This window comes from Pongo pygmaeus, chromosome 7 (genome assembly GCF_028885625.2).
Source record: "Pongo pygmaeus isolate AG05252 chromosome 7, NHGRI_mPonPyg2-v2.0_pri, whole genome shotgun sequence".
NCBI lineage: Eukaryota > Metazoa > Chordata > Mammalia > Primates > Hominidae > Pongo > Pongo pygmaeus.
In genome coordinates, this window is record NC_072380.2 from 20,224,115 (window position 1) to 20,246,503 (window position 22,389).

A 22,389-nucleotide genomic window follows, 5' to 3' on the forward strand; every position below is an offset into this window, starting at 1 on the left:
CAACTTGTACCACAGAACGCAAGACATAGGAATTGAAGGTGAGGTAAGATGTGGGGCTGGGGGAAAAAAGGCAGATTCATGAGAAAAAAGAAAAAGTGAAAGGAAGGACACCTCAGTCCCATCCACCATGCCCTGAAGCCAGCCAATAGCCCCATCACGACCCAGGTGGAAGGATTTATTATGTGGAAAACTTAAAGCACAGAGGGTACAAAGTGAGGACTCGCCACAGAGGCAGGGAAGCGGGGCCACACTTAGCACCATGAGAGTGACCCGGCTGAGAGTCTGCTCCCCACCCTGAGCCCCCATTAGCCACTTTGTTCCAAGAAGGTTGACTCTACCCATCCTCACCACCAGGAGGAAGAGTCTCCATTGGAGGAATTATGAGAAAAGTCCTACAGACACTGATATCGGGGAGTTCTCCAATAAAAGAGCCAGCACCTACGAGTCACCCTAAGAGTTCACAAGCCCCAGTCTTGCATGTAGACTTCCAGAAGCCTTAGAATGCGCGCAAGATATTTGAAGAAAGTCTCCATAGTGAAACAGCTCAAAACAAGCAAAGATTGGACTGAGGGCCGGATGCAGTGGCTCACACCTGTAATCCCAGCACTTTGGGAGGCCAAGGCGGGTGGGTCACAAGGTTACAAGTTCAGGACCAGCCTGGCCAACATGATGAAACCCCGTGTCTACTAAAAAAAAAAAAATGCAAAAATTAGCCAGGCCTGGTGGTGGGCACCTGTACTCCCAGCCACTCGGGAGGCTGAGGCAGAGAGTTGCTTGAATTTGGAGGCAGAGGTTGCAGTGAGCCGAGATCACGCCACTGCATTCCAGCCTGGGTGACAGAGCGAGACTCCATCTCAAAAAAAAAAAAAAAGATTAGAACTGAGGAAACATAAATGCAGGGAGAAAAAATAGCTTGACCCGCCCTCAGAGACAGAAAAAATATCTCAACCATAAAATGAGATTAGGAGGCCAGAGAAAATTCAGAGAGCTGTTGTAAATTAAATTACGATAGCTGAAAAAAAATTCTGAAGAACAACTGAATGTAGAATTGAGAAAGTCTCTTGGAGAGTGGAATAAAATAAGTTAAAATGATTGAATAGGAGGAAAAGGGAAGATTAGTCAATCAATCCAACATCCAACCAATAGGATTTCTGAAAGAAAGCAAAGATATAGCACACTCAAAGATATAGCACAGTAAAATTCCCAGAACAGACAATATGAGTTTCCAGATTGAGAGGGCCCACTGGGTGTGCAGCACAGTGAATAAAAAAGACCCCAACAAATACTGATTATTGTGAAATTTCTAAAGACCTGGAATAAGATCCCAGTAGCTAAAGCAACCAGAGATCTCATTCAAAACACAGAGAATCAAATGGCACAGGGCTTCTCAACAGCAATGCTGAGACCGGATGGAAGAACAGCATTGGAAATATGAGGGAAAATAATATTCAGCTCAGAATTCTGCACCCAGGCAATTATCAATCAAGCAGGACATTTTCACACACATCTGATGTCTCAAATTGTATGCCGCCCTTGCACCTATCTGAGGAATTATTGGAGGACATACTCCAAGAGAAGATGAAAATGCACCAAGAACAAGAAACCAAATTCAGGAAACTGGAGTCCAGTTTAGGAGAGCAACACAGGAAAACCCAGCCCAAAGCCCATGCAGGTGGCTCTGAGAATGAATCCAGAGGATGCAGGGCTGGAAACAAAACGAACTGACAGATGACCTGCTATGCTCAGAGACAAATAGTCAGGGGGCTTCATAAATCAGTTAGCAGACTTGAGAAGAATGGGTGAGAGCAATCTGGAAAATGAAGTAAACAGTAACTCCAGAAACAACAAAGCAGACATCATCAGGTTCACCAACAGCAAAATATAGAGCAAGGAAGTGAAATCAGACACAATCCCTGCAGACACCACACTCTGCAGCAAGCATTGCTAATGTGGTCATTATAATGCAAATACTTATTAAGTGACTAAATCATGAAATAATTAAGTTTGAAGGTTGAAGGACAGGAAGAGGCGAGTAAAGATATTCAATCTCCATCTACCATTAAATTAAGACAGTAGGTTATGTCAAAAAAAAGAGGCAAATCAAGAAAGAACTGAGTAAGCAGATTTTGTAGATGTAAAAAAGTAAAAATAATAAAATAGTTAAAAGTGTGAAAGTGGAGGACAGGAATCAGGAGTGGGAAAAGATGACACAAAAGCCTGCTGTTTTCTGTCATATACTTGAGGTATTATTACTTTTTAATGATGTAATTTTAACACTTACTAGAAAGTTACATTAAAACATGAGATAGTAGCAGAAAGACTGACAGATGAATAGAACTGAATGGAGAATCCAGAAATAAATTTTCACATTTACAGTCAATTGACTTTCAGAAAGGATGCAAGTAAATGCAATGGGGAAAGAATTGTCTTTTCAATAAGTGGTTCTGCAACAACTGGATATCTATGCGTAAAAGAATGAAATTGGGTCTCTACCTCCCACCATCTAAAAAAACTAATACAAATCGATCAAATATGAAAACCTAAAAACTCTTAGAGGAAAGCGTAAGTGTACGTATTCATGACCGTGGGGTAGGCAATGGGTTGTTAGACGTCATGCCAGAAGCATAAGCATTAAGAAAAAATAGATACATGGACTTCATCAAAATTAAAACCGTGTGTACTCCAAAGGACACCATCAAGAAAGTAAACAGACAACACACAGAATGGGAGAAAATATTTGTAAACCACATATCTGGTAAGGAATTTGTATGTAGAATATGTATTTTTAAATTCTTACAATTCAATAATAAAAAGACAACCTTTTTTTTTTTGGAGATGGAATCTCACTCTGTTGCCCAGGCTGGGGTGCAGTGGCACAATCTCAGCTCACTGCAAACTCCACCTCCTAGATTCAAGTGATTGTCCTTTCTCAGCCTCCAGAGTAGCTGAGACTACAGGCACGCGTCACCACGCGTGGCTAATATTTGTATTATTAGTAGAGAGGGGGGTTTCACCTTGTTGGCCAGGCTGGTCTTGAACTCCTGACCTTGTGATCCACCCACCTCAGCCTCCCAAAGTGCTGGGATTACAGGCGTGAGCCACCAAGCCTAGCCAAGACAACCATTTTTTTAAAAATGGACAAAGGCTCTGAATAGACATTTCCACAAAGAAAATGTATATATGGTCAACAAGCGCATGAAAAGATGCTCAACATTATTGGTCATCAGAAAAATTCCAATCAAAACCACAAGCAACCATTTCACACCTCCTAGGATGGGTACAATTAAAAAGACACACAATAACAAATGTTGGCAAGGATGTGGAGAAATTGGAACCTTCATCGACCGACTGTGGAAATATAAAATCCACCTACTGTGGAAATATGAAAGCTACTTTGGAAAACAGTCTGGCAGTTCCTCAGAGTTTTAACATCAAGTTATCACAGGACCCAACAATTTTACTCCTAGGTATATACCCAGGAGAAATGAGAACATATTCCCACACAAAAACTTGTACATAAATGTTTAGAGCAGCATTATTCATAATAGCTGGAAGGTGAACATGATCCAAATGCCCGTGAGCTGATGAATGAAATAAGATGAATAAATAAGGTGTAATATATTCATATAATGGGACATCATTTAGTTAGAAAAAGAAATGAGGTACTGATACATACCACAACATAGATGAACCTTTAATTTTTTTTTAATTTTTACTTAATCCCAGATGTGATAGCATACAGATAAACCATGAAAACATGCTTAGTGAAACAAGCCAGTCTCAAAAGACCACATATTTTATGATTCCATTTATGTCAAGCGTCTGGAATAGGCAGATCTATAGAGAAAGGAAGATTAGTGGTTGCCTGGGACTGGAGGGTGTTGTTGAAAGAAAATTCAGGGATGATTAATGGGCACAGAATTTCTTTCTGGGCTGACGAAAATATAAAATTTATGGTGGTAATGGTTGCATAGTCCTGTGAATATACTAAAAGCCACTGAATAGTACACTTTAAATGGATGAATTGTATGGCATGTGAATTGTATCTCAATAAAGCTGTTACCAAAAAAAAAAAATGGATTTTGGCTGGTGGCAGTGGCTCATTCCTGTAATCCCATTACTTTGAGAGGCCAAGATGGGAGGATCTCTCGAGCCCAGGAGATCAACACCAGCCTGGGCAACATAGTGAGACCCATCTCATCAGTTTCCTCTTCTGTAGGATAAGAGAATTGAACTCACTGATAATAGAAAGCAGCACTTAAATAAGTTTTTTTTTTGTTTGTTCTTTTTTTTTTTTTTTTTGCTACAGTCTCGCTCTGTCGCCAAGGTTGGAGTTCAGTGGTGTGATCTTGGATCCCTGCAACCTCCACCTCCCAGGTTCAAGTGATTCTCCTGCCTCAGCCACCTGAGTAGCTGGGATTACTGATGTGTGCCACCACACTCAGGTAATTTTTTTGTATTTTTAGTAGAGATGGGGTTTCTTGCATGTTGGCCAGGCTGGTCTCGAACTCCTGAGCTCAGGTGATCCGCCCTCCTCAGCCTCCCAAAGTGTTGGGATTACAGATGTGAGCCACTGCACCTGGCCTTAAATAGGGGTTTATGGTTGATAAAGTATGTTCTTTCTCTACTTCTTATTACCTCATTCATCTTAATTACACTCCTGTTACAACTGTGTCATTGTTATTCTCACGTTACAAATAAGAAAGTTTTCACTGTCACATTGTTTCTGTGTGGTGGAGATTCCCCAGAGGGCTTTGCTTCGCAACATTGTAACACTCCCCCCACCTCCCCCACCCCCCCGCCCCACCCCCACCCCCGTCATTCCATGAATATCAGGGCAGATCTACTTTGAGCACCAGGCCACCTGCACGATGAGTCACACCTAAACACACAAAACTTCCTGCTTTCCTGTGATTATTTGCTCAGCAACCTGTTGTGACCTGCACCCCGGTCGACTGCCCCTCAGCACACCCTAATTCTACCTAACAGGTATAATTGCTGGCTGGGTGCAGTGGATCACGCCTGTAATCCCAGCATTTTGGGAGGCCAAGGCGGGTGGATTGACTGAGCTCAGGTGTTTGAGACCAGCCCGGCCAATATGGTGAAACCCTGTCTCTATTAAAAATACAAAAAATCAGCCAGGCATGGTGGCACATGCCTGTAATCCCAGCTACCCCTTGGGACACTGATGCAGGAGAATTGCTTGAACCTGAGAGGCAGAGGTTGCAGTGAGCCGAGATCGTACCATTGCACCCCAGCCTGGGCAACAGAGCAAGACCCTGTCTCAAAAAAAAAAGGAGAGGGAAGGGAAGGGAAGGGGAGGGGAGGGGAGGGGAGGGGAGGGGAGGGGAAGGGGAAGGGAAGGGAAGGGAAGGGAAGGGAAAAGAAAAGAAGAAAAATTGTCCATTACTGACCTGGGGTCAATAGCCAAAACAAGCAAAGTATGATCCCCAAACTGCACTCTTCTCCCTTATGATTTCCAGAGACCACATAATGACTCGATTTGGATGACAAATCCTAAAAGACCTTGACCACGCTCATGCCTCTGCTAACACTGTACTCGTCATTCTCCAGAAGAAGAAACAAAAAAGGGGAAGAAGAAGCAGGGAGGAGGAGAGGAGGACAAGGGGGGGCAGGAGGAGGAGGAAGAAGAGGGGGAGGAGGGGGAGGCGGAGGGGGAGGAGGGACAGCAGGGGAGGAGAGGAGCGAGGAGAGGAGGAGGAAGAAGATAAGGAGAAGGAGGACAACATGGAGGGCAAGGAGGAGGGGAGGGGAACGCAACACACTTTACTTCTAATAATTTCTTGAAAGCAACAAATGAAACCTGAAATGACGTTTGTGTTTCTGGGGTGATGCTGGCTCTCACCTTTGTCTGACCTTTCAGCTTTGTCTTTGGCTCCTTGCTCAGGTCCTGCCCCTGAGCTCACGGAAAGCCACCCCAAAATGATCCAGTAGCAGATGGAGCCACAGAAAGCCAGAGCTACAGAAGTTGATGCCAAAGCCCTGAGACGTGAAATGACTTGTCCCAGCTCACACAGCTAGTTAATGTAAGAGCTAGGCTAGTACCTCAGGATTAGGTCTGTTTATTCCTGATTTGGTCCTCCCTCAACCAGCTTGTGACTTGACTATTTCTCTCTTCAGCACCTCCCAGCAACAGCAGAGAGCGCTTTGTACCAAAGCCACCATGCTGCAATCCTGCCTTGTTGCAGAGAAAGTTCTCCTGTCCCATACACGAAATTGTAGGGGTGAGCTCAGCAGAGCTGAATTGTGTAACGCAGCAGCCCTGGGGTGTCAAAGCCTGCCGAGAATCAACCACACATCCAGGGAAGGTGTGTGGAAGGGCTGCACCGCCCTTTCTTCAAGTAAGCCTCAGAGGACTGACTCGTACAAGCATTACAGAGCTGCCTCCAGGAATAGGGAGCAATGTTACTAGGAAATTTATTTTAAGCCTGGGCAACAAAGCAAGACCCTGTCTCTACAAAATAATAATAATAATAATAATTTTAAAAATAAATAAATAAACTGAGTGTGATGGCATGCAGCTGTAGTCCCAGCTACTCAGAAGGCTGACGTGGGAGGATTGTTTGAGCCCAGGAGGTGGAGGCTGCAGTGAGCCATGATTGCACCATTGCAGTCCAGTCTGGGTGACAGAGCGAGACCTTGTCTCTAAAATTTTTTAAAAAATTATTTTATGTAGCTAAGGCTTTATCTTGGAAAAATCAATTCCATACGTAAGACAACACAGTGCTGGGGGGGGCGGGGGATGTATTTCCTAATATTCACCCTAGAGTTAGCCCTCTAGTGATTTTAGAGTTCCTCCAGTGGTGTTCTGAGACTGTGGCCATCACAGATGGGCCTCCTTAAAGGTGTAGGCTACTTTAATAATATCCCCTTGAATTTGGGTCCCTCCCCATAAGAACTTTCCTGTCACTTGCCACACTGCTGTTCCTGCCACCCATTCATCGTCCTGTGTGATTTCTGCATTCCTTCAGCCTCCGTAGTTACCTCCTTAATTTAAGGTGCTGTAGCTCCCACCCCAGTGTGGAACTGCCACAGTTTTCCTGCTTTTGCACTTTGGAAAGGATGTGTCTTCTGGTTTGTTTCTAATGCTCTGATAAACTCCAACATTTTCCTGGCCTATCGAGCACCATAGCTCGTTAGTTGCACTGTCTTCTTTGCTACATGGTAATTGGTGGTTGAAAGCCCATCTTTCTATAAAGATTTTTATAGTATCTGCACCTCCTCCCATTCATGAGGGAAAAATGCATCTCTTCAACTGGCCCACAGTGGAGTGGAGTGCCATTTTATGATACTTTCATAGAAAACTTCTTGTGGCTCATCCTTGCTGGGTGGCATTTCATTGTTAGAAGAAATTCATCTGACCTGTGAATATGGGAAATTTACCATGCATTCTTTTCTTTATATTAGTGGCCTTCTTTATAAGGCCACTAATAATGACCAATTCCATTTCCTATTTTTGTGGAATTCTTCTTTTTACACTCTTCCATATATAGGCTACATTTATGATCATTAACCTACCTCTGATCTATTATTTTAAAAAGTGTCCTGACTTACTTTACAGTGTTTGGTGTTGACTCTTTATTTTTTGAGACAGGGTCTCACTCTATTGCCCAGGTTGAAGTGCAGTCACATGATCATGGCCCAGTGCAGCCTCCACCTCCCAGGCTCAAGTGATTCTCCTGCCTCAGCCCTTTGAGAAGCTGAGACCACAGGAACATACCACCATACCTGGCCAATTTTTTAATTTTTTGTAGAGAAGGAGTTTCGCCATGCTGCCCAGGCTGGTCTCGAACTCCTGAGCTCGAGCGACCCTCTTGCCTCGGCCTCCCAAAGTGCTGGGATTACGGGCGTGAGCCACTGTGCCCGGCCTGGTGTTGACCCTTGACAATAATTGTTTTAAAAGTCTCAAATTGTGTCCACTGGCTTCCCTTTATCCACATTTTGCATATCGTTCAAACAATGTTAGCTGTCAAGCCAGGAATCAGTTTCTCTGGAAAATAAATTGCTCCCATTTTTTAAATGTGTTCATTTCTGTAGCAAGCCCTGTCTTTATTATAAGCCCTGCCCCAGGTGGATGTCAGAGTCAGCGGGCTGTCATTGCCAGAGCTCCGCATCCCGCCCACCCCACTGCCACCTGTGTAAGCTATCCCAATGGTCATTCATTCACTCTGCATGTGTACTTACAGTTTATATATTTTGACAAATAATTTTCTAATTTCACCTTTGAGCTCCTTCAAAATCTGAGAAAGATGTCATCCTGACCAAAGATGATTATAACACATCTAGTTTTGGAAATCAGGTAGTCTAGTTAATGCCAGCCCCCTAAAAACATATCCGTAATTCAGGTATCTATCATTTGCACGATGAAGATTCATTGAAAGGTTCAGCTTGAATGTGCTCTTTGATTCAGGGTTTGCATTGGAGCCAGACGACTCCTACAGAGCAGTGCAAAAATCAGAGCCGGGTGTTATTCCAGATAAAGTCTGAAAACCCCAATCTGATATTCAGGCATCCCAAAAGCCTGTCTGTGTGGGTCTCTCCATCCTGCTTCTTACCTCTATCTCTGCCATTATTTCCCACCCAGCCTATAAGCACCAACCTGTTCGTACTTGAACACAGAATGTATACTAACTTACAGCATTAATCATTTTTTATACTGTGCACACCCTGTTTGCCCAAACAGATGGGGAGCTACTTAGGGGGATGCCATGTCTCCCACCTCTTTGAAATCCGATCACCCAATAAGTATTTCAAAAAGGTAGAAAAGTGTGATAATATTTATAGTATTTGCTATATTTGCCCACACAGTCTCTTGTGCTATAAAACAACATCTAGTTTACCAGGTCTAAATTAGGCAATAATGTATTTATTAGCAAGTATGAACAATGTCTCATTACACCCCTCCTATTAGGAAATCTACAATCGGGAGGGATTTCAAGGCAGTTTCTTTTCACTTCTTCCCATGAAATCTTGGGTCTAATCAATTATTTTTTCTGTCTTTCTTCTACTTTTATTCCTAAGAGTCTAAGAGGTTCAGAAAAGGTAGGAACACACAGGGGAGGTCAGGAGAACGTCAATAACTCCAGTAGAAGAGAAATGGGCTCCTGTTTCCGAATGATAATGAAAATAGAAGACACTTTTCACTGAGGGTAAAGCCCTTTTAGCAGCTGTAGATTTAGCCAAAGAAAAATCACTCACTTTATTAAAAAAAAAAAAAAAAAAAAAAAAAAACTTTTCAAGCTGGCATTTGGCAGCAAGACAATGCTGAGAACATTTTCTCAACTCAGCTGGGAAAACCCGGGAAGGAACATGTTGAGGAACAGAGGGTTACACTCTTCCAATCTGTTGGGAGTATGCCAGAGAAAATCAGGCAACAGATAAACGAGGCTTGTCAGTCGCCCCACTGGTTTCAGGGGCACATTGCTCACTACCGCCTCCATGCAATGAGTCACCCCTTGCAGAACCCGTCACAGCTCAAGTTTAATCAACCTCACAGCAGCGGGAAGGTGCATCACTCTGTCTTCCCATAAAAGATGGGCCACTGTGGCACCAAGACATAGAGGAAGAGCTACAAGTTATACAGGTGAGAAGAGTATTGGGGACAGTGTCCATGGGAGGGGAGGAAAGAAGATTCCCAGGCAGAGGTATGTGAAGCCCACTGAGCCGTGGGCTCAGCCATGGTGATCTGGTCCCAGGGAAAGAGGTGGTCACTGAGGCATCATGAATTCAGGGAGCACCTTCTGCAGCTACTCCTCATGGTCAGGCTCCTCATCACTGTCCTCCCCCAGAGGAAATTCCTTCGTGGGCTTCTGGGTTGCATACATCCGGGTCTCCATGGGGCAGTCCTGACTCAGAATAGCCTGCAGAGAGAGGCAAGAAGAGAAGCCACTGCACATCTTCTTTTTTTTTTTTTTTTTTTTTTTTTTTGAGATGGAGTCTCGCTCTGTTGCCCAGGCTGGAGTGCAGTGGCGCGATCTCAGCTCACTGCAAGCTCCGCCTCCCCGGTTCACGCCATTCTCCTGCCTCAGCCTCTAGAGTAGCTGGGACTACAGGCGCCCGCCATCACGCCAGGCTAATTTTTTTGTATTTTTAGCAGAGACGGGGTTTCACCGTGTTAGCCAGAATGGTCTCGATCTCCTGACCTCGTGATCCACCCGCCTCGGCCTCCCAAAGTGCTGGGGTTACAGGCGTGAGCCACTGCGCCCGGCCAACCACCGCACATCTTTTTTTTTTTACCAATCTCCCCATTCCATTCTCCCACTAGTTCATCCAAGGCTGACATTGCTAAGTACTCAAGAAACATGCATAGGACCCTCTGCATGTACATGCACCGGCCTCCCGAGGTACCTAGTATATCAACCCTTGTCAGGACAAGTATCTCATATGCTTTTAACTGAATCTAACAGTGGTAGTGAAAGTTACAGCAGGAAGACAAATGGAATCACCACCACTCCCTATCACACCTTCATGTCTTCTTTTGTTCCCTTGAGCAGCCTCTGTCAGCATCCCAAACCCATCAGGCCCTCAGGATGTTTGTGCTGCAGTAAGAGGAAAGTGCTTTATTAAAGAAAATCCTATGATATGGATCTCTTCCCTGGGGTTTTTGTACTTTTAAAAAGGTGACCTGCTGACCAACATGGAGAAACCCCATCTCTACTAAAAATACAAAAAATTAGCCAGACATGGTGGTGCATGCCTGTAATCCCAGCTACTTGGAAGGCCAAGGCAGGAGAATCTCTTGAACCCGGGAGGTGGAGGTTGTGGTGAGCCGACATTGCGCCATTACACTCCAGCCTGGGCAACAAGAGTGAAACTCCTTCAAAAAAAAAAAAAAAAAAGTGACATGGTAAGCATAATGGTGCACTAGAGTGAATGAGTGGATGAATGGATGTGCCAGTGGAATTCCGCCCACTTATGAGGGAGTTAACTTGGTAATTCACATCTTGCTAGTAACTAGCAAGCTAAGAACAGTAACTACAATATGTCTTTGATGGTCCTCTGCCCCCATTTCCCTTCTCTACTGAAGACCCTTCCTGATAGCCCCAGAAAGAGGGGAAGTGGTTACTTAGAGAAGGGAAATTAAGGAAGTGCACAAAATAAATATGAAGATGAAAGGGGATTGGGAAACATGGCAAAGCAGAGAGAGTATCAACAGAGCAATAGAGGGAGGAAATGACAGCCCAGGATGAAAGGGAATGAGAGAGATGATGGAAAGAAACAGAAGTGAATTTTTTTTAGCAGTTGGCGCTCCTTACAAGTTTCTCCTCCTTGGCTGGGGGGCTCCGCAGGTAGTAGCAGAGTGGAGCATAGACGATGTTGATGACCCCAATGATGACCATGAGCCAGGGAAAACCGATGGCCTGTACAATGGCACCCCCGGTGGATGGACCTGGGAGGGATATATCAAAGTCACAAGTGTCTATGGAGCCTCCATATGGAGCATCCTCCACGTAAGACACTATGCTAGGGGCAGTGGGTGACCCAGAGGATGTCTCAGGGTCAAAGATCTCCAGAACCCTAGGAGGATAGCTTCCTGGCTGCACTTCCAGCTGCTAAAGAGTAGATAGGGGAAAGTGGGGCACCAGATCCTGCCAACATACCTATAGCAAAGCCCAGGCAAAAAGCCACATCAGCGATGGCGTAGACACTCCCATATACCGAGGTGTGGCGTAGATCCACCAGGTGCCCCATGATGGGCATCATAGAAGAATCCACCATGCCTGTGGCCAGAGCAAACAGGACACAGTCAGCCCCACCCACAGTCAGTACCATCCCGCCTCTGCTCCTCCATTTAGTCCATTCGCTTTGCCTGCTGTCTTCTCCCTTGGACCAACACCTGTCCAGGTGGGAATTACGAGCTCATCTCTCCACAACCCTGCCAGCTGCCCTCCTGATCCTTCTGCCTCTCCACCTACCTCCTCTGATGAGAAAAGCGGGAGGAAAGGCATCAGACCCAAAGCCAACATGCAGGGGCTTCTTGTTTTCTTTGAGGGCACTTCTTACCTATGGCAAGGCCAAGCCCTGCATTGGGGCCAATGAGACCAAAAATATTGTGAGCCAGAGGAACCTGCAAGGGGAAGGAGGAAGAGTCATCAGGACTCCATATGGGTCAGGCGGGAGCAAGGTTGAAAGAGTTTTCACATGAAATGTGTTTATTCACAGTGCACTATTGGCCACATACATCATCCTCCTGCACTCTCACACTTTCTCACGGAAAAGAATCTATCCCTCCATTTTAAGGATATGAAAACTTGACCAGCACTATTGTGTTTATTGCTCTATCCAAAGTTGCAGATCTAATGAGTGGCAAGATCAAGTTTGGACCTCAGACTTGACTCCATTATGCTCTAACGAGGGTCTTCCTTTGTTGCATGGATACTTTCTCCCCTTCCTCTACTCCTCTCTACCTAAACATACACTCCTGGTCTCATTCTTCATGGAATAAAGTTGCCTCTGTTTTCCATTATGGACATCACTGAGAGGTTTCATTTAGACTTCTAACTTGGTAGCTGTTGGAGAAAGAAGATAGAGAAGAGGCCCCAACAACCAGTTAGCTGTAAGCTAGAGGGGGCAGGTGGTGTGGCTTGGGTCCCCTGTCAGGAAGCTTGTGAGACTCATTCCTGTTGCCCTCCCAGTCCCCCAACAAAAACCCTTTCTTCCCTCTTTTTCAGGTTCCTCACCTCCCTCTCTGGGAACCTGCCATTCAAACCTGCTACCCCAGGACATTCACCCCTTAAGGGTTTAGCATACCATTTAGATGCTACTGGCTGATAACAATTTTTAGGGTACATGTCCCAAGAAATGTTTATAATTTATCAATAGTATTGGCTGAGATTCACTATGGGCTCACCACGTGCCAGACGCTGTGATTTATGTGGATTACCTTGACAACCCTGTGGACACCATCAGAACTCTCTCTACATTGATGAGGATGCTGAGCGCACAGAGATGAGGTAACCCGCTCCAAGTCACATGCATAGAAAGTGGCAAACCTGCCATGGAACCCGGATCCCATGCTCCTGCTCAGGACCTCCCGCTGGTCTTGACCACAGTGTACAGTGCCTTGTAGCCCTGTTCTTCTCTCCCTCAAGCCTAGGAGGTTTGTGTGTTTCTCATCCCCACTGGGAGAGCAGGAAATGAAGGCTTTGAGAGCTTGAGGGGGATTCTTGGAAATGAAAAAGTCCTTCTTTCTTTCTTCTTCTATCAAGCCTCTGGTGCCAGAGACTGGGGCATAGATGATGGTTCCCTGGGGATTTATGAGGCTATGTCAGGGTGGGATGAATAAATGAAGTCATAAAATGCGCCATTTTGCCATCCCCAGAAATGGATACCAACATGTATCACTTCATACGCCCACACATACAGCCTCAGACCTCTGGTTCCAGCTGCCCTATGGCTCTCTCCTTTCCCACTTCCCCTCAATGGAAAGCCACTGCAGCTCGTGGCGTCTTCCCCCTTGCTAAATTCCTGCTTATTCAGAAGCAGTCTTTCTGACAGTCCTTGCCAAGCCAACTCTGCTCATTTTAAAGGAAAGTGGTCTTTAAATGTCTGGGTCTCTCTCTCTCTCTCTCCCCCTCCCTCCCTCCCTCCGACCCCTCCCCCAGGTCTTATTATACTTACACAGAGCAAGCTGGTACCTACTACCAGCATCCCGATTAGGGAACACAGCCACCTGGAAGAAAAGAGCCATCATCAAACTCTGCTAGGGGAGACCTCCCCCCTACCTGCACCCCATCACCACCACGCTGACCTGTCCCACCAGCCCTAATCCCAGCAACCCCTTAGGACCTGAGGACGGCATCCGTACTTGACCAGTTTGTACCCAAAAGAGCTCTCTCCCTGCCCTTTCCTTGTCCCCCCTGGCTCCACACCTCTTTCTATAGAAAGGCAGAGGAGGTGCCATGGGACACACTCTTCCTTCCCTTACAGGAGGAATTAGCTGACTCAGAAGGCATTTTCTCCTTAGAAGTAGCCCTCAAACTTAACTCATGCCATTGCCCAGCTCAGACTGCCTCCTACCTGTCCATATTTTATTTAGTCCTTGAGGTCTGTCTCACAAAACACAGAAAGTACCAAACTTCTTTCCTTCTCTGATGTCCTATGGCAGTGCTTCTAAAATCTTGGTGCTGAACTCCAAAGATAAAATTAAAGCTGTCCTTATTGTAGTGGAGGGACAGAATCGAGACTCATAGCTGTTGGCCCCCAACCCTTCCTCATCAGTGGCTTCTGCGGTGCCTCTGTAGAACTCCCTAGGGTTCCACAGAACATAATTTGAAAATTACTTTCCCAAAATACTGCATTTTTCATAGCTGTTCTCTGTTGTGGTTATTTTATCTCTTCAACTGGACAGCAAATTGATGGAAAGTAAGGGGTGCCCCTCATGTATCCACTGCCTCTTCTATACCAATCAGCTCAGAGCTCAGGACTATCCATTCTCCATACCACCCTCACCACCCACTCACTACCCATCCTCCCAGTGGGAAGTTTTTATCGGTGTTTACTCGTCCTAAACTTTCAACTATATGGAAGCTGTTCATCATTCCAAGATCAGGAACAGGCACTCTTCCATCTTACATTTCTATTGTTCGTCCCAGATCCCCAGGCTACATACCGACCCATCTTGTTGGCCAACACACCAAAGAGGTTGGTGCCAATAAGGTAGGACACACTGGCAGGCAAGAAAGCTAGACCTGTGGAAGGACACAGATCCTTACCTTAGGACGTGCCCAATTTACTCTAAAATGCCTTGTCTCCTAAGAGACAGTGAAGCCCACCCCTGTAACCTTCCAAGATCCCCAAACCACTTTATTTTATTACCTGGGGACCTTTGTGCAAACCCACAGTAGTTGCCATAGGACCCCCACAGCTCTCCTTTCTTCAGGAGCAGGCCTTTGTTTAGCCTGAGTGCTTTTGTTTTTTTTTTTTTTTTTTTGAGACAGGGCCTCACTCTGTCACCCAGGCTGGAGTGCAGTGGTACAATCTCAGCCCACTGCAGCCTCGACCTCCTGGGCTCAAGTGATCCTCCCAGCTCAGCCTCCAAGTGGCTGGGACTACAGGTGAACACCACCATACCTAGTTGTTTTTTGTTTGTTTGTTTGCTTTTTTTTTGTAGAGATGGAGTCTCCTCATGTTGCCCAGGCTGATCACGAACTCCTGCCTGCCTCGGCCTCCCAAAGTGCTGGGATTACAGATGTGAGCCACCACACCTGGCCTAGCCTCAGCACATTTAATGTGCTTCCAGCTCCCCACTTAGATTCCCAATGAATGGCCCTGATGAGCCATTCTCATGTATAAAATACCCTTGATTATCAGCGTGAGAATGTGAGCTTCAGAGGTGGCGTGGTTGGGTGCCACATACCCATACATAATTCCTGGGAAGTGAATTCCTGCATTGCTACTTACCTGCCCTTCTATTTCTCTGAGAGGGATTTTGGATTAATTACTAAACCTTTCTGAGCCTTGGTTTCCACATCTGGAAAAAGCAAAGCTATGATTATATCATACCAGGTTACAATGTGGAGCAAATTAGGTAATGCATGCAAAAATATTTTGTAAATTGAAGTCCTGAACACATGGCTTTTTGTGACAGTGGAGGGAAGTGTTCAGGAAACATGGGTTTTGGAGCCACACAAAGCTCCAAATTTTGCATTCAAATCATGGCTTGACGACTTGTTAGCTCTGTGACCTTGGACAATTTACTTAACCTGTCCGAGTCTCATCCATTCATTCATTCATTCATTCATTCATTTTAACAAACTTTTACCATGTGTCAGGTATTCTGGGGGCTGGGAATACAGCGGTGAATAAGACAAACAAAATTCTAGCCCTCAGCTAGCTTATACTCCAGGGGAGGGAGACATACAATAAACAAGTAAACAAATACACAAAAAAGATAATTTTGAAAAGTATTGAGTTATCTGCAGGAAATTTAATGTCGTGATATGGCAGAGCAACTCAGAAGGGCTACCTGGGATTTCAGGGTTGGGGAAGGCTCCTCTGGGGAAGTGACACTCGAGTTGAGACCTTAATAACCAAAGCGAGCACTTCAAGCAGAAAATAAAAAGCATCTAATGCAAATTAAGAGGTCTCAAAGAAATCATTTAGTTTGCTTTAAGAGTAGAAAGGATGTCTGTGTGGCTGAAACGTAAGAGGAAAGTGGAGGGTGAGAAAATGAAGGTCCTAGAAATGAATCTGGTTATTCCAAGAGCAATGGAAGTTTTGGAAGGAAATGACATAATTGGATTTATATTGTCTAAAATCCCTTAGAAGAATGGGTTCATGAGACAAGAGTGGAAACCAGACTATTTGCAGAATCCAAGAGAAAAGTGATGGTGTCTCAGATTAGAAGTCATGGTAGAGAGAAGTGAACAAAATGGGAGGTTTTGGAGGTAGAGTTGGCGACATTTTCTGTTGGAATTGGTACAGACATAGCGGGAGTGAGGAGGGGAAGTGAGAAATCAGGGATAACCTAGGTTTTTATCTTAATCAATTGGGTAGCTGGAGATAGGGAAAACTGGTGGAAGTGCAAGAGCGTGGGGGGAACGTGAGAGGTTTGAAGTGACTGGTAGATATCCAAGCAGAGCTGTCAGGCAGTTAGATACACAAATCTAGAGTTCCAAGGAGAGAGAAATTTGAGACATTGGTTTACACATGGTTCTTAAAGCCATGCAAATGGATGGGATTGCTTATGAAAGAACAAATAAAGAATAGAGATCCAAGGACTGAGTCTTGGGGGACTCCTATCTTTAAATGTTAGCAAAGAACGCAGAGATAGCACAGGTGATGAGAAGTAGCCAATGAAGTAGGTGAGGAGAGATAGAATCGAGAAGAGTCTAGCCTTTGATCAGGGCTGGGATGCTCCAACCATAATTAGAGAGAAGGCTGGGAATGTGGGTTCAGGTGCAGGATACTGGGTACACTTAGTGATGGAAACATGAGAGTTCCCTTCTCATTGCTTCCATTTTCTCATAGCTTCTGTTTTCTCAATGACTAGGAGGCAAAGTCAACAACTGAGAATGATGATGGTGAAGGGACGGGAGTGCATATGAGGTTAAAATGAAGAAATATAAAATAGTCATTTTGGAAAAGAAGAAGGAGGACATAACTAGGGACTTATAGAAAGATTGCTGGACAGTGTGAAACCCACTTCAGATTTGTGGCCATAAGTATAAGGTGAGACCAACAGCCTGGTTGTGTTTTTTTGCAGCCCCATGCCATGGCTCAGTTACAGACAAGGAGTAGGCAACAAGACAGCTTAGCCAGAGTGAAGTTTTTGGCAAGTGACAAGCCCAGAGGGAGTGACGAGTTTCAGAAGAGTGACATCCATGATGGGCCATTGAATCCAAGTTGAAGAAAGAAAGAAGTGAGGACAGGCTGGGCGCTGTGGCTCACGCCTGTAATCCCAGCACTTTGGGAGACCGAGGGGGGTGGATCACAAGGTCAGGAGATCGAGACCATCCTAGCTAACATGGTGAAACCCCAACTCTACTAAAAATACAAAAAATTAGCCAGGCATTGTGGCGGGCACCTGTAGCCCAGCTACTCAGGAGGCTGAGGCAGGAGAATGGCATGAACCCAGGAGGCAGAGCTTGCAGTGAGCCACTGCACTCCAGCCTGGGCAACAGAGCAAGACTCTGTCTCAAAAAAAAAAAAAAAGAAGTGAGGACAGGAGTAGTGATGGAAGAAAAATTACTGAGGACAGTGAATTGGTGATCCCAGTTTGGTCCAAAATTGTTGATATGGGACTATTAGAACACCTGAGAAGGGAATATGTAAGATGAGAACTGGATTGTTTGGAACTGAGATTTCAGAGGAAATATAATTAATACTGATGTCAAGGTGATATTGCTTGGATATTTGTCCCCTTGAAATCTCATATTATAACTTCATCTCCAATGTTAAAGGTGGGGCTGAGTGGGAGGTGTGTGAATCATGGGAATGAATCCCTCACGAGTGGTGTGGTGCTGTCCCCATCCTCACGGTAATGAGTGACTTCTTGCTCTGTAAGTTCACACAAGAGCTGGTTGTTAAAAGAGCTGGGCCTACTGAGGCCCTCACCAGAGGCAGATGCTGGTGCCAGGCTTCTTGTACAGCATGTAGAACCATAAGCCAAATAAACCTCTTTTCTTTATAAATTACCCAGCTTCAGATATTCCTTTATAGCCATGCAAAATGAACTAATACACAAAGTGAAGGCATAAATAGGATTAAATTGGTTAAGGTGAAAAGGAGGAAAGGATCATTGCAAAAGAGTAGTTTAAAAAATTAGGAGGCCAAGATCCACAGTTATCCACCTGGATATTGAAGTCACCAAAAATGGTGACAGGAGTAGAGGTGAAAAGAACATGGGCCAGATGTTGACAGCTTTAATGAATGAGGAGGGACAACTAAGAGGTCACTAGATGTTTGTAATAAAGAAGGGTTGGGTGGTGTAATCTAACAACGTGACATTCAAAGGAGCTGAGGTCTTTGAAGGAGAACAGAGAAGAAATGACTTGGAAGCAGCAAAGGAGAGCAAGGTGTGGAACATGAACTTCCGTCTAGATGCTGCAGGGAAACAATATTCACAGAAAACATCTGGGTCTCAGTAGGGCAAGAAGATGAAATACATGTTCAGAGAAAAGGATGAGGGCATAGGATGCTTGCTGATGACAAGTCCAGGATTTGAAAGAGCATTGGGAAATTGGGTCAGATCAAGAAATCTCTGAGGACAACCCCCTTTGGGAGCTCTGTTTTCACTCTATTAAATCTTGCAACTGCACACTCTTCTGGTCCGTGTTTGTTCTGGCTCAAGCTGAGCTCTCACTCACCGTCCACCACTGCTGAATGCTGCCATCACAGACCCTCCATTGACTTCCACCCCTCCGGATCTGGCAGGGTGTCCACTGTGCTTCTGATCCAGTGAGGCACCCATTGCCACTCCTGATGGGGTAGAGGCTCACCATTGTTCCTGCGCACCTAAGTGCCCGGGTTCATCCTAATCCAGCTGAACACTACTCACTGCATTCCACAGTTCTCTTCTGTGACCCACGGCTTCTGATAGAGCTATAACACTCACCACATGGCCCAAGGTTCCATTCCTTGGAATCCATGAGGCCAAGAGCCCCAGGTCAGAGAACAAAAGGCTTGCCGCCATCTGGGGAGCGGCCCACCCCATCTTGGGAGCTCTAAGAACAAAGACCTGCCAGTAACATCTGGTGGCCAATACGAGGCTTCTCCAAAGTGGTGAGTAATATTGGATCACTTTTGCTTGCTATTCTGTCGTATCCTTCCTTAGAGTCAGAGGAAAATACCGAGCACCTGTCGGCCAGTTAAAAACTATTAGCATGGCCGCTGGACTAAAGACTCAGCTGTGAGGCTTTCTGGGAAAAGGCTTTCTAACAACTCCCAATCCTTCTAGGTTGGGAGCATTGGTCTGCCTGGAACCAGCTTCTGCTTTCACAATTTTCCTGCGGGAAGCCGAGGGCCAACTAGAGGCAGGAAGCTGTCATTCCGAACTATGGGCATTGATCGATTGAGATCATGATGCAGCCAGAAGTCTCTACTCTATAGTTGCCCATGTGTGTGCCCCTACCTCTTCTTCTGACCCATACCTCCTGGGTCCCAACCATGACTTTCTTGAAAGTGTAGCCCCAGAATTCTCCTTACCTCTGAATCTACTTCCTCCGATCCCTGCCTCCTAGGTACTAATGCTTCAGACTTTCACTTCCTCTGCCAAGTATTAGAGCAAGTTGTGTCTCCAAAGGGGATCTAAGGAAGCTCTACACTGTGTCCTTAAGCACCAAGGCTGTGAACCCAGGGAGTCTTGCCCCTGGTGTCCCTCCCAATTTAGGTACACAGCTCTCAACATGGGCAGTTATGTGGGACCCATTCCCCACCACCCTTGCCAGGGCCCCAAGTTTGTAAATGGCTAGGAGGATTGCTCTGCCATTGTGTAAGTACTCTCTTCCCTCAATTTCTACCCAGCTTACCCACCCCGTGCAATACAATCTCCAAGCCTCAGTTCCTTGGCAAGGGCCTTAGAACTGGTTACCCAGTACTTTAACAACTGGAACTGGGCCTGCGACAACATAATAGATGAGTAAGAAAGCAAATTGAGTAAATTAAAGGGATGGCCCAAATGCATTCAATCTGTAGTGGCAACTGCTTTGCTAACAGAAGAAAGTAGAAAAATAACTTTTAGGGGAAACCTCATTGTGAGCACACCTCACCAGTTCAGAACTATCCTTAGTCAAAAAAAAAAAAAAAAAAAAAAAAAAAAGTTAGCTTACTAACTCAAAAATCTTAAAGTATGGGGCTGTTCTGTTAAGAAAAAAAAAAGATGACTTAACATTAACCACTGAAAATCCCCTTAACCCAGCCAATTTCCTAACAGGGGATTTTAATCTTAATTACCATACAAAGGTCCGACCAGACTTAGGAGGTACCCCCTTCAGGACAGGAGGATAGATGGTTCCTCCCGGGTGATTGAGGGAAAAAACCGTAATGGGTATTCAGTAATTGATAAGGAAACTCTTGTAGAAGCAGAGTTAGGAAAATTGCCTAATAATTCGTCTGCTCAAACGTGCGAGCTGTTTGCATTCAGCCAAGCCTTAAAGTACTTACAAAACCAGCAAGCCCATCTTTTTCTCCTCGCTCTCCTTCTTGTAGGAAAAAGACACATAGGATAAACAGGATCCATCTCTCATATTTCGTACCCAAAAGGACTTAATCCGGGGCAACGAAAAGTTTAAGATCAATAATTAGGGCGTATTCCTACAAAGGAAAAGAAGGACAAAGGCCCTAGTGGGCAAAAGCTCTATCTCAATCCTGACTCAAAGGGTTACCTACACCCTCTCTGAAATGAATTTGCATAAGAATTGTTGTTTATGGGAACGCTTCTTGATGGAGCAACTGGGTTGCCCAGCCGAGCTCTAGAACTCACCCCTGATCGCAAATGCAATGTTGGGCATGCTGGTAACGGACCACCAGAATCCAGCAGCCCGGACTCCTTTCTTTGTAGTCAAGAAAGGCGGGAAATCAGGTGCAGAACTGCTACATCAGTAAGCGTAACTAATCCGGTAAGCAGAGGTCCATGGGTGGTTACACACCCTGGAAAGGAATAAGCATTAAGACCATAGAGGACACTCTAGGACTAACGCTCATCGGAAAATGACTAGGGGTGCTGGCATCCTCATGTTCTTTTTTCAGATGGGAAACGTTTTCCCCAAGGCAAAAACGCCCCTAAGATGTGTTCTGGAGAGATTTAATGTTACTGCTAGATCAAACACTAACCCCAAATGAAAGAAGTGCAGCCATAATTGCAGCCTGAGAGTTTTGTGATCTCTGGTATCTCAGTCAGGCCAATGATAGGATGACAACAGAGGAAAAAGAACAATTCCCCACAGGCCAGCAGGCAGTTCCCAGTGTAGACTCTCAGTGGGACACAGAATCAGAACATGGAGATTGGTGCCACAGACATTTGCTAACTTGCGTGCTAGAAAGACTAAGGAAAACTAGGAAGAAGCCTATGAATTACTCAATGATGTCCACTATAACACAGGGAAAGGAAGAAAATCTTACTGCCTTTCTGGAGAGACTACGGGAGGCATTGAGGAAGCATACCTCTCTGTCTCCTGACTCTATTGAAGGCCAACTAATCTTAAAGGATAAGTTTATCACTCAGTCAGCTGCAGACATCAGAAACAAACTTCAAAAGTCCACCTTAGGCCCAGAGCAAAACTTAGAAACCCTATTGAACTTGGCAACCTCATTTTTTTATAATAGAGATCAGGAGGAGCAGGTGGAATGGGACAAACGGGATAAAAAGAAGGCCACCTCTTTAGCCATGGCCCTCAGGCAAGTGGACTTTGGAGGTTCTGGAATACAGGAAGCCTGGGCAAATCAAATGCCTAATAGGGCTTGCTTCTAGTGCAGTCTACAAGGACACTTTAAAAAAGATTGTCCGAATAGAAATAAGCCACCCCCTCATCCATGCTCCTTATGTCAAGGGAATCACTGGAAGGCCCACTGCCCCAGGGGAAAAAGGTCCTCTGAGTCAGAAGCCACTAACCAGATGATCCAGCAGCAGGACTGAGGGTGCCTGGGGCAAGAGCCAGCCCATGCCGTCACCCTCACATAGCCCTGGGTATGCTTGACCTTTGAGGGCCAGGAGGTTAACTGTCTCCTGGACACTGGTGCAGCCTTCTCAGTCTTACTCTCCTGTCCCTGACAACTGTCCTCCAGATCTGTCACTATCCGAGAGGTCCTAGGACAGGCAGTCACTAGATACTTCTCCCAGCCACTAAGTTGTGACTGGGGAACTTTGCTCTTTTCACATGCCTTTCTAATTATGCCTGAAAGCCCCACTCCTTTATTAAGGAGAGACAT

The 22,389-nt window shown here is 45.3% G+C and overlaps 1 protein-coding gene across 4 annotated transcripts in view; it reads right to left on the reverse strand.

The window, feature by feature from the left end:
• Window positions 1–8,869: 8,869 nt before the first annotated feature.
• SLC18A1 (solute carrier family 18 member A1) overlaps window positions 8,870–22,389 on the reverse strand; it is a 38,327-nt gene continuing 24,807 nt past the window's right edge. For 3 of the 4 annotated variants that reach the window (XM_054498845.2, XM_054498847.2, XM_054498846.2), the window contains 6 exons: window positions 14,633–14,711; window positions 13,642–13,693; window positions 12,025–12,088; window positions 11,622–11,741; window positions 11,277–11,410; window positions 8,870–9,881 (listed from right to left, as the gene is read on the reverse strand). In XM_054498845.2, coding sequence (XP_054354820.1) covers window positions 9,768–9,881; window positions 11,277–11,410; window positions 11,622–11,741; window positions 12,025–12,088; window positions 13,642–13,693; window positions 14,633–14,711 — 563 coding nt within the window. In that variant the 3' untranslated portion in view covers window positions 8,870–9,767. The remainder of the gene's footprint in view (window positions 9,882–11,276; window positions 11,411–11,621; window positions 11,742–12,024; window positions 12,089–13,641; window positions 13,694–14,632; window positions 14,712–22,389) is intronic. The other variant, XM_054498848.2, reaches the window with a different exon arrangement.